The 10,794-nt window shown below is 41.5% G+C and overlaps 1 protein-coding gene across 2 annotated transcripts in view; it reads right to left on the bottom strand.

The window, feature by feature from the left end:
- LOC131228217 (uncharacterized) overlaps positions 1–10,305 on the bottom strand; it is a 33,855-nt gene extending 23,550 nt beyond the window's left edge. Inside the window, exons 1-6 of one of the 2 annotated variants that reach the window (XM_058224106.1) lie at positions 9,560–9,697; positions 6,887–7,155; positions 4,871–5,112; positions 4,615–4,737; positions 3,301–3,417; positions 2,664–2,846 (exon numbers count right to left, since the gene is read on the bottom strand). In XM_058224106.1, coding sequence (XP_058080089.1) covers positions 2,664–2,846; positions 3,301–3,417; positions 4,615–4,737; positions 4,871–5,074 — 627 coding nt within the window. In that variant the 5' untranslated portion in view covers positions 5,075–5,112; positions 6,887–7,155; positions 9,560–9,697. Of the gene's footprint in view, positions 1–2,663; positions 2,847–3,300; positions 3,418–4,614; positions 4,738–4,870; positions 5,113–6,886; positions 7,156–9,559 lie in introns of both variants that reach the window. The other variant, XM_058224105.1, reaches the window with a different exon arrangement.
- Between the last annotated feature and the right edge of the window lie 489 nt (positions 10,306–10,794).

The following is a 10,794-nucleotide window of genomic DNA, read 5'->3' on the forward strand; positions in this document are numbered from 1 at the left end:
CCGCATCAGGCCCGAGCGGTATCCTCCGGGGGCCGTTCGTAAGTTAGACGCACGTAGTGCTGGACTCATCAAAATTATAAAACGAAACGGTCTTAATGCGTATGTGGCAAATCTTCTACCCTCCATGGGAATTAGTTCCACATTGAATGGGGAGGATCTAGTTGCATTTCAAGGGGTCATTGATGCATTGTCTAGCCTTTCGCCTAACCATCCTGATTCATCAGACCTTTCCATTGATCCATGGCCCCATGCCGACCCATTTTCCCAGCCTCTACCTCCCATACCCATCCGTCCCGACCCATTTTCCCAGTTACTACGTCCCATACCTATCCGTCCCGACCCATTTTCCCAGCCTTTACCTCCCATACCTATCCGTCCCGACCCATTTTCCCAGCCTTTACCTCCCATACATACCTGTCCTGACCCATTTTCTCACCTCTACCTCCCATACTTATTCGTCCCGACCCATCTTCCCAGCTTACTACATCCCATATCTACCCCTCCCGACCCATTTTCTCATCCTCTACCTCCCATATCTATCCATCCCGACCCATCTTCTCAGCACTACATCCCATATCTACCCCTCCCGACACCTTTATCCAACCTCTACGTCCCATACCTATCCGTCCCGACCCATTTTCCCAGCCTTTACCTCCCATACCTATCCGTCCCGACCCATTTTCCCAGCCTTTACCTCCCATACTTACCTGTCCTGACCCATCTTCTCAGTTTATACATCCTATCCTATCTTTCCCGACCCATTTTTCTAGCTTTTACGTACCATACTTACCCGTCCCGACCCATTTTCCCAGCCTCTACCTCCCATACCTACCCGTCCCAACCCATTTTCTCAGCCTCTACCTCCCATACCTATTCTTCCTGACATTTCTTCTCAGTCACTCCCTCCTATACCTAACCTTCACACACCCAGAGAGGAAATAGAGGATATCCTGGACCATCAGATAGTTTTAACGTCGGACGGCAAGTTTCAGAAGTACCTGGTCAAGTGGAAGTCACGCCCAGCTTCAGACAGCACGTGGCTCACTGCGGAGGAGCTTCAGAGACTTGATCTTGACGTCCTGGAGTGGTTCAGGAGTTTTATTTCGCCAGTGGCGAAATCTTCGCAGCCGAGGAGAATTGATGGGGACATCTCGCGCATACGTGCACGCACGCCGCCTCACCTACGCACGTACGCACGGAGTAGGAGGGCCCCACCATCGATCTGTCTCGATGACGACGTCCAGGGAGGGCCTCCTACCTAGAAGACGAAGTTTGGTTCAAAAGATTGGGCCCGATAATCAAGAAAAGCCCATCATGGGATCTCATGATCGTGGCCCACTCGTCGGATTGATTTCATATTTTAGGTTTTGTTTATTGTTATTATTTAGAACATTGTGAACGCTTTAGATTTCTCTGTTTGGTTTTTATTTTAGTTTACTTCATCGCCAAGTAATAGGTTGCGCACATGGTGCGAGTTTTGGGGTATAGGATTTTCCCTATAAATAGGCACCCCTTGTAGTTCTTTTGATTCATTGAAGTTAATAAAAAAATTCCTGCTTTATTTTTCTGCTCTCTTCGTGAGTTGTGGAAGAATTAAAAAGTGGGTGCGAAGCCCTCCCTTTTCGAAGGGCTAACTACCGTGGTGCGAAGCCACATTAATCCCGATTCACCCTCATCCTCTATCATCTTTTTTTCCATCTTTCCCCCACCATCCGTACTTCAAATTCGTCCTTTTGTTGTATCAGATTTTGGGGATTTGTGGAGTTTTCATTGTCCGCAGGCGAGCTAAAACTTCGGCGGAGCACCACGCACAAACCGTACATCGGATCGAGCTGAGATTTGGAAGTTTTGAAGACCATCCCTGGCCGACCAGGGCCAAGGTGGCCTTTTTCTGAATAGTGGGCTCCACACAAGTGCGGCTGGGATCACACTCACATCCGTCTAGTCATTGTTGCTGTTCACATGCGGGATCGTCTTTTGGCTCAGGTTTTTATCCTCTCATAACGTTTTTATGAATCCTAGCACTAGATTACGTTTTCCCTAAGTTATTTTGCCAATTTTCTTGCCCTAGGGTTCCCCGAATTGAAATTTCTGAATCCCTTGAATTAGAGACTGATTACTATGCATGTGTGGATGATTATTTCTTATCTTTGAGTATCGTTTGGTTCATAATTTTTATTGATCCAGCCCTATCATGTGTAGGCCTGGACCCGCATAGATTTCCCTTAATTAAATGTTTGGACTTTTATGTGGGATATGGAATTTGTGTAATTGTTTCTGAACTAACATGATCTTAAGCCTGAAATCTCGCATATCATATTTAATTTTCATGTCCTGTATCAAATTTGTTGCTTGAATGATATTGGAAATGGTTCATTTCCGACCCAAAACAAAGTTATTGTAGCAAGGAAATGAAGTGCTCGTCATGTTTCTTTTTGCTAACTAAGACATAACAGATTTTGATTTGGGGCAGAAAGGAGGAGAATAAAATCACGTGCAGTGCTGATTCTGTTTTCCATGCTGCCCAAATTCATAGACAGGATGGAATGGATAACCATTTGTTCTACCAAAAATCTTTGTTCCAAAAGCAATTATTAGTAATCCTGAGAACAAGATTAGACTAACTGATGAAATTCGATTAAGTGTAGATAATAGAAACAAACCTCTACCCATAAGCATAACCCAGTTGAAAATATGCCAGTATAGAGTGCAGGTATCCATGGAAATGAAGCCATCAAATCCCGCAATGTCATCCATGACCAGGACGTTAATGTCAATCCATGCATCTCACCAAATCCATCCATGATGAAATACCAAATTGCTGATACTAAAGCAATGACGAAGACCTGAGTTCACAAAAATGTGTTTGAACCATGTATTATCACAGTATGAATTGTATGAGTAAATGACAATCATTATATGAAGTGAGGGCAAATGAGAATAGGGTCTCTCCTACTTCCGCAACACATGCCGGACTGCCAGCATCCCATGGGTGTACGAGATCCTAGGGCTCACCAGGTGGACCTTGCTATTTATGTGCTTGTCCCGAAAACTAGGACTGTACAGTTGGGCCTGAGGATGTACTCCTAATGTGGACTTTTGGTCATTATGTTTAAGTCCATCTTTTTTCACACATGTGGCCAACTCAACGACACGACTGGCCTGATTTTTGGGCCATTCACATATGAGTCCCACCTGATGAATGGGCCAAAGCTCACAGGAAGAATAGGACTCCTATGCCTTTGTGTACCCATAGCATTTCTAGTGATTAGTGAAATTGTCCACAATGGGAAGACCTACCTCATATCCAAGAAGAGCTAAGAAATCTTCTTTCTTTGTGATTCTTGAAATATGTTCAGTTCTAAGCATATGGATGCCGAAAAAGATGGCACTCAAGATGTTCAAAATATCCCCAACCTGAAATACATTAATATAAAGCTGTAAGTTCATGAAAAATTACCAACAACTGACCAAGGACAATTGGGGCTGCAACTTGGGTTCAGGTCAACCCAAGCCCGATTGACCCAACCCGAGTTCCGTTAGGTTGGGGATTGGGTTGGGTCAGGTTGTCAAGGTCCCTGGGTCAGGTTTGGGTTGGAAAACACCAACCCAGTTTGAGATCTGGTTGGCTTCAGGTTGAGCAAATTAGGGTTGGGTTCAGTTGGCTTGGAAATGATCACATGTATTCAGGTTTTGGTCGGGTCAGGTCAGGTCAGGTTGGTCGAGTGTACAAGAATTCGCATTGGATTTGGGTTGGAATTTGGTTGGTTCAGGTTGTGGGTTGGGTCCTCTTGAGTTTGGGTCCAACCGGCCTATGTTGCACCCCTAATGACATGATATCCTCCACTCAAAAACTACATGTTACATGCTTTCTTCATCTTCTATTGTAACAAAATAAGAGGTTTGCTTGAAAGGCCTACAAACAACAGTATTCCAAAATGATTACGTAATGGCCATTACATAACTGAAACGGTGGTAACTATCATGCGTTATGGGACCATTACAGGTCATTTTTCCCGTAATGGACCATTACAAGGCTGTTAGTGGGCCAAAATATATTTTCTTTTCAAGAAAAAATAAATCCATAATGGCCATTACGGCATGTATCATAATGGTAATGGTGTTGACCATTATGGCCACCATTACCATTATGGAATACCTTGCCGCAAACCTCTTTGGAGGTGGACATCTTGACGGTACAAATGGAAAATGTCTTGCATGAAGGAACAACTGATCTGATGAGTGCCACCACATAGACAAGCCATAGTCCATTGACTGTGGGCCATTGTACCAATGAGAAAGATGTGGACCATTTTTCACTTTTTCGGCCAACTTTCTAAACCATCCACTGGCAGTTCACAGATGTGATGGCTGAGATAGTCTACTTTATACAACTTCGGAGCCATAACTTCTCATGAGGTGGCCCACCAGGCCAATGGTTCCAGTTGCGCTAAAAGAGTACAGCAAATTGAAATGTCAAGACAAGGGAAGGGAACCTCTTTGGCAAACCTCGATGTACAAATTTTTTTTTTTCAAAGGAATGCCAAAATCAAAACCTCATGAAAATTGCATGCATAAAAAAGAATAACCAATATCAAATCAAGCAATGCTTACACTTGGAGGAGATCCACTGGATTCAAGCATTGCAACCCCTATGAGTGATGTAAGCGCTCCGAACCAAGTAAGAGTAGGCACTCTTGCTCCTAACAAGCCATCAATCAAAGGTACAACAATTACCTGCTCAAGATAAAATCTTTAAAACATCACTCCATCTCCAGCTTCGTAGTCTCCTCTTAAACAGTTTTTTTACTTCTAATGGTAGATTCATAAAAGCATGTCTCAGAAGAGCATAACTAAAGAGCAAGCTTACTGTGAATGCAGTAATGAATGACGCGCGTCCAGCATCAGATGTAACTAATCCAAGGGTCTGAGTAATGTAGGCCAAACTGACCCACATGCCTAACTCCGTCCCAGCGGCACGGATCTGGCCATCCCCACGAGCCTTTAATACAAATGGTAGAAATGGGATGGCTGAAACGGTGAACCGAACAACGGTGAAGAGAGCTGGATCCATTATCTCCTCTACCTCCTTAATGACTGGGATGTTACTCGCTGAAAAGTGAGGTGGGTAGCAAATCAGCAAATCGTAAAAATGGATTAATCAGCAAGGACCAAACCACCAGTGACATATATAAGAAAATGTTAACTATTTGAATGCATTTTAAACCATCTGTTGAGGATGCATCTCCCTATCCCCTTTTAAACGATCTATCTGCAGCCAACTGTTTGAGCATGTCCAATCAACTCTTGGTCCAACAGTGGTAACTTGTGTGCCATCGTGCTTCATGGTTTGTCTGGCAACTGCCCCTCCATAACCCTACCTTGCCCTTTAAGTGGTGTCATGGAGGGGCAACACCCGGTGGAACTGTGTTGGAATGTAAATGGTGTCAATATGAGCCTCTGATGTTGTGAGACCCAAGCACCTCTAAAAAAGGAAGGTAGATCCCTGGTTATCAACCAATTGTAAAGCTTTTGTCGACCTAACCATTTAAAAACCAACCCCAAATTCATGCGGAGAAGGCTTAAGATGACGATGACGATAATGATTGAAGATTCCTGATATTCGTTATAATGATCAAGTCAGTGAATCGCACACATTTGGATGTACCACTAACTCATGGTTGGTTGGCAGGTGCTCCTCAGGAATTTATGTAACACGCTTGGTGTTTCAGATAGTATGGAAATCAAAACCCACATTAGGTGTGCATCTGGTTTCCTGCTTTTCCAAATCACTATTGAGATAAGATGTGAAGGTCCCACTTTCATCTACACCATACTTTCCAATATTCTGTACGTAATGTAATATTCTTTATGTCATTCTATAATATTCATCCTGTTTTCTTGTGTTTTAGGAAGGTAGCATGCCTTCCAAAAAAGAAGAATAAAAACCAAACCAGGTAGCACCACCATATCAGTGGGACACTTTTAAACTGCATTATTGTGATCAGTGTTGTCAAATGGCATAAGCAATCCCGTGTGACCCAAGGGGGTTGTGCACTTATCCGATGGCATAATCGTATATGCAATGGCACAACCTCCCAAATGTTTTTTTTAAATTAAAACGAAAAGGAAAAGTCAAGGAAAAAAAAAAAAGAATTGTGAAAAATTATGTAAAAATATTGTAAGTGCAAGGGAATATATATATATATATATATATATATATATATATATATATATATATATATATATATATATATATATAGTTTGTTAGACTATTAGACTATATATAAAAAATGTGGAAAAAACAACATATAAATGTTATTGATGTCATTTTGAGAGAGAATGAGAGTAATAAGTGTGAGAGAGAATAAGAAAATAAGAGAGTAAGAGAGCCAAGATAGTAGAGAGATTAAAGGGTGAGTGTGTGTGTGTGTGTGTGTGTGTGTGTGTGTGAGAGAGAGAGAGAGAGAGAGAGAGTTGTGAAAATAGGGGGAGGTGAGAGAAAACGAAGGGGAAAAAAGCCCCAACGGTAACCGTTGGGCGGTCATGCCGTCGCATATTGTGTACACGATGGCATAGCCGCATAACTATGGTTTATGAAATCACATAGTTCTTTGTACGATCGCATAAGCCCCAATGGCACAATAACTGCATATACCACCATAGCATGTGTGGTCCACTGGTCCAAAATGACATATGCAATGGCATAAGCGCTCATGCGATCGCATATGATAACACTGATTGTGATAACAGAATATGATTTCTCCAAACAGCGATGAGGAATAAGGATTTCTAGGGGTATAGCATTTTGAAAAGGTAGCCACAAGCAAGATATTCATAGCCAATGTGAGAAGGATGAGAGGGGACTGAGGCATAAGTTGCAAACCTTCTACTTAGGTGGCATTCCCACTTTGAATCGTGATGCAGGCTCACACTTCAGCTTCTGCTTCCTAGATGTTCATATCACTTGCTAAAATTTTGAGTAGATGCTTCCCCACCATCACACCTGAATCTATTGTTGTTCCCGCTCCCACTTCATGCAACTTCAGCCTACAGGCATACGTCCTCCAACAGATTGTTTCCTTGTCTAAGCTAGATTGCCCTCAATGTACAGCACTAGTGAATTTGCATATATGTACACCATTACACTTGCACCTAAACATGAAAGCATAATTACCATACACAGGTCAACAGACCCAATTCAAGCTGACAACAACAAGCTAAACAACAGAACCACTCCATTTTCTAAAAGCTAGCCACTCTCCAACACCTCTGTATAAACCCAACTATCACAAGAACACTTGAACTTAGATTTTTACTCCATTTTAACATTATTTACATATTATTCATAGACTGTGAGTAGTTTCAGCTGTCTAGAGTCTACATACATTTTTTATTTTTTTTTTAATGTTTTTTTTTAAGTAACATTTGTAAAGTATCATAGTTCAGTATAACTATAATCTGTACAAACTGATCACCTTGTCAGGTTTTCCAAGGTCCACCTACCTAACATCTTGTATACCTGTCCATGTTTGACACCAAAACACGAGCCTAGGTCTAGGTGAAGAGCGATGGCTTGGCAACAAGAATGGTGGCACAAACCAAAAGGATGTACGATAAGGCTATGACGGTCTGTTTTCTAAGCCTCCCTTGGTACCAAATGACCGAGAACTAGAGACAAAAGAGTTTCAATTTAAGAGTGGAGAGGATAGGAAATTCTAATCCTGTTTCTATTTATTTTATTTTTTATGGAGGACTCTATTCAACTAGAATTGCTTGTCCCCTCAGAACTTCGTCCAAGTACAAAAATTGCTTGAATTTTCCCTACTTCACCATTACATTTCTTTCATTAGCTTTTCGGGCTTATATAAATTTGATTAATCAAAGGTCACCCTGCGAACTGAGATTAGTTGTGTTTTTTATTCAACCGATACCGACTAATTTCAATTGCTAATCCAAACAGGATAGTATAGCAAATAGTGTTGGTATGAGGTAATGCTATTGAGCTTTAGTCCAATTTCTGATCAAGACACAAATTCTTTTGCTATCCTTATCTCAAACTTCCCCAAAAAATAAAATAAATAAGTTTCCACTCATGCCAGTGCATGCTAGTCTCCTCCTAATTTAGAAATTCATAGATCACATGCCATCATTCTACTCCATAGCCTCTAGGAGTGCCCCAAAATCAACATTCAATTGACTTTGTTAGTGGGAGAGCAGCATTTCGAACTGAGCAATCTAGGGCTTCAGAAAAGCGAAATTCAAATTGGCCGGTTATCGTTTTTCTGCTTTTCCATCCCTAGAAAAAAGAAATAGCTTTCAGTACTTCTTGAAAGAGAAAAGCTTTGATACTACTGAAGTGTGATGGATGATATGCAGGCACTTAGAAATTGCACACGTGGCATATAAGTAGTCAAATAAAACCATTGAAATTATGGTACCCAGTGCAATTGCATCATGAACCAAAGATTAAGCTATTTGATTATCTGACTACCAGATTGCTGGACATTTATTGGAGGTTAAAAATGAAAAATATCCAATGGTCCTATTTCCACAAACAAGTGTCCACGAATCAGAAATTAGAATGGTTCAACCAATCTGATCTTCGGATTGCAGCTTGATGACAATGGGCTGCACATTTATTGGACAGTTAAAAATGAAAAATATCCAATGGTCCTATTTCCACAAACAAGTGTCCACGAATCAGAAGTTAGAATGGTTCAACCAATCCAATCTTCGGATTGTAGCTTGATGACAATGGGCTGCACATTTATTGGACGGTTAAAAATGAAAAATATCCAATGGTCCTATTTCCACAAACAAGTGTCCACGAATCAGAAGTTAGAATGGTTCAACCAATCCGAACTTCGGATTGTAGCTTGATGACAATGAGCTGCACATTTATTGGACAGTTAAAAATGAAAAATATCCAATGGTCCTATTTCCACAAACAAGTGTCCACGAATCAGAAGTTAGAATGGTTCAACCAATCCGATCTTCAGATTGTGGCTTGATGACAATGGGCTGCACAATCTAGTCTGGTTTTATTTCAGTTAATACATGACATGCATCCAATTTATGTGCCTGTGTATCAAGCATCATACACAGCCTGAGTATCATATAACTCCTCTTCTTGAATTGAACAAAAGATTATCAACGCAGATTGCTACTCCACCTGCCCTATTGCCCAAAGCAGCTGCCTTTATCATCCAATCCTAGCAAAAATTTTCCATGCATCTGTTGATCATTTGATGATCATCCATCATCTATCATACGGCAAAATCCAGCCAATATTGTAGCGTATTTTGTTAAGTGATTTTAAATTGCTCCATCAATGAATTAAATGAAAGAAATGCTGGGGCTTATCAGGATTTTCACTTACAAATGACCAGAAACTCAATCCAATATGGAATCTAATGGATCAAATCTCAATCAAGAAAACGACATCAACCCTAATTCCAATCTTTTTACAACAGGAAATCGGCATCAACCCTAATTCCAATCTTTTTACAAATGGGGAAATTTGAGAAGAAGAAGAAAAAAGAAGAAGAAGATGTACCATAAATGATGGTGAGAACGTTGAGCAAAATGATACTCCTGACCTTCTTGGAAGCGAAGAAAATCCGCTTCCACAACGGACGCTTCCTGAAAAACAGCTTCAATCCCACCAGTCTCCACGGCCCCAATTGCTGAACAGGGGGGAGAACAGACTCCATCTCTTCATTGGCGCCCCCGCCGACAGGAAAGAAGCTTGCATCAGCCGATCTGCCAATTTGGGTCGGTCGCTTCCGTAACGAGGAATCCGATTTGGGTTTTGTTAAAGGGTTGTTTATGTTGCTATTGCTTCCTTTTCGGGCTTGGGAGATGGAGTCTGAAGGAGAAGAAGAAGAGGAAGAAGAAGAAGGGGTCAAATCGTCTAATGAGAATTTGGTGAGATGGGTTCTTTTGTATCTGGATTGGAAGGTGGAAAAAGATGAAGAAGGAGAAGAGAGGGTGGTTGCATTCCATGACCATGTCCATGTAGCTGCAGAAGATGCCATGACCATGAGAGAGAGAGAGAGAGAGAGAGAGAGAGAGATTCTTCTCTGCTTCTCTTCTGCAAGATTTTTGGGACACTTTCACGTGGGTTTGTTTTTTTTTTTAAAGAAGGGAAGAGAGGAAAGAATGGAGAGCACCGAAAGCAGAGATGGGCCGCAAGGCTCGACGGCTATCTTCTACGGTTAGTTATTGATACTCTGACAGAGTATCAAGCTTGATACTCAGGCTCTCAGGAATTGTCGATTAACTCGAACTACACCGGCTAAATTTTGGAACGCACTGTTGCTGAGTCTCAGTTCTGAATCAGATTCGTTTAGTGATCCTAACCATCTGATTTATAGGCACTTCTTTGTGAAATAGGACATTTGATTTGATTTTTTTTTATTTTCATTTTCAATCGTCCACAAATGTCCATTAATCCCACATTCAAGTAATCACATAAGCATCATCCTCGGTTCACAATGCAGCCATATTATGGGAAGCTCAAGTTGAGTTCCTCGCATGTCACTCTCCAATTTCCAAGTAACTTCTAAGTGCCTGCGCATCATCCGTCACACTGCCGAGTATAAATTCTTTCACCAAAGACGAGTGATTTAATGCACTGGCAGAGTTTGATAGCTATACGCATCATATAAATAAGTACACATGGATTATAACTGGCTCAATCTGATCCACTGAAAATTGACGCAGATAGGGTACCTACCCCACCTGTACCTGGCTAGGAACGGACAGGGGTTAGGAGGGGCCACGTGATGT

The sequence above is a fragment of the Magnolia sinica genome, chromosome 15, assembly GCF_029962835.1.
Source record: "Magnolia sinica isolate HGM2019 chromosome 15, MsV1, whole genome shotgun sequence".
Classification (NCBI taxonomy): Eukaryota; Viridiplantae; Streptophyta; class Magnoliopsida; order Magnoliales; family Magnoliaceae; genus Magnolia; species Magnolia sinica.